Source organism: Aspergillus steynii (assembly GCF_002849105.1).
Source record: "Aspergillus steynii IBT 23096 chromosome Unknown P170scaffold_1, whole genome shotgun sequence".
In the NCBI taxonomy this organism is placed as follows: domain Eukaryota; kingdom Fungi; phylum Ascomycota; class Eurotiomycetes; order Eurotiales; family Aspergillaceae; genus Aspergillus; species Aspergillus steynii.
The window spans coordinates 2,235,611-2,236,351 of record NW_020194398.1 but is presented as its reverse complement, the minus strand read 5'-3'; the positions used below and the strand labels follow the sequence as shown (position 1 = coordinate 2,236,351).

The window sequence follows — 741 nt, the reverse complement described above, 5'->3', positions numbered from 1 at the left end:
AAGCTAAATTAATCTATTTAATATATAATAAGCCTATATCTGGATACCCTGGGAGAAAATATATATATAAATTTTTTATTTATAAATATTTTTAGTCTAATATATATTAATATATAGTCTAATAAATCTAGAACTATTATACCTGCTATTAAAGTATTTTATCCCGCGAAGTTAAATAAGATATTCTAAAACTTCTGCCTGTATCTAAATATATTTAGTAAAATATCTTTATAGATTTTATTATATATTTATTTAAGAGCCAGAATTATAATATTATTTTAATTATTATAAACCGCCTAACTAAAATAAAATACTTAATTTCTTATAATTTAACTATTAATATACCCGCTGTGGCTATAATATATATATAATATATATAAAATTTGTATGGCCTGTCCTAAACTATTATATTAGACTAAAAACCCTAATTTATTATTAAATTTTAGAAGTACCTGATCTAGCACTTAGATATTATAAATAAATTATTAACTATATATTACCCTAAGACTAATAACTAAACTAAATAAATAAATATTATACTAAAATAATACTTCCGAGCTTATATAAACTATTTATAGGATAACTAAAATATCTAGTTTTTTTTAATTAAGTTTTTCCTGAATATTATATATTCTAACTTAATTAAAATTAGCTTATTTTTTGTTAATTATAATTTTTCTTTATATATAAGATTTAAACCTGTTCTGATAAAAGATTATTATATTTATAATTATTTTATTA

The 741-nt window shown here is 17.8% G+C and overlaps 1 protein-coding gene across 1 annotated transcript; it reads left to right on the top strand.

Moving 5' to 3' along the window:
- Nucleotides 1-221: 221 nt before the first annotated feature.
- On the top strand, nucleotides 222-371 carry P170DRAFT_343599 (uncharacterized protein; the record flags this gene model as incomplete). Its single annotated transcript, XM_024843413.1, has 1 exon — nucleotides 222-371. A coding segment is annotated over one exon (150 nt), but the record flags the coding sequence as incomplete, so codon positions are not given.
- Nucleotides 372-741: the final 370 nt, after the last annotated feature.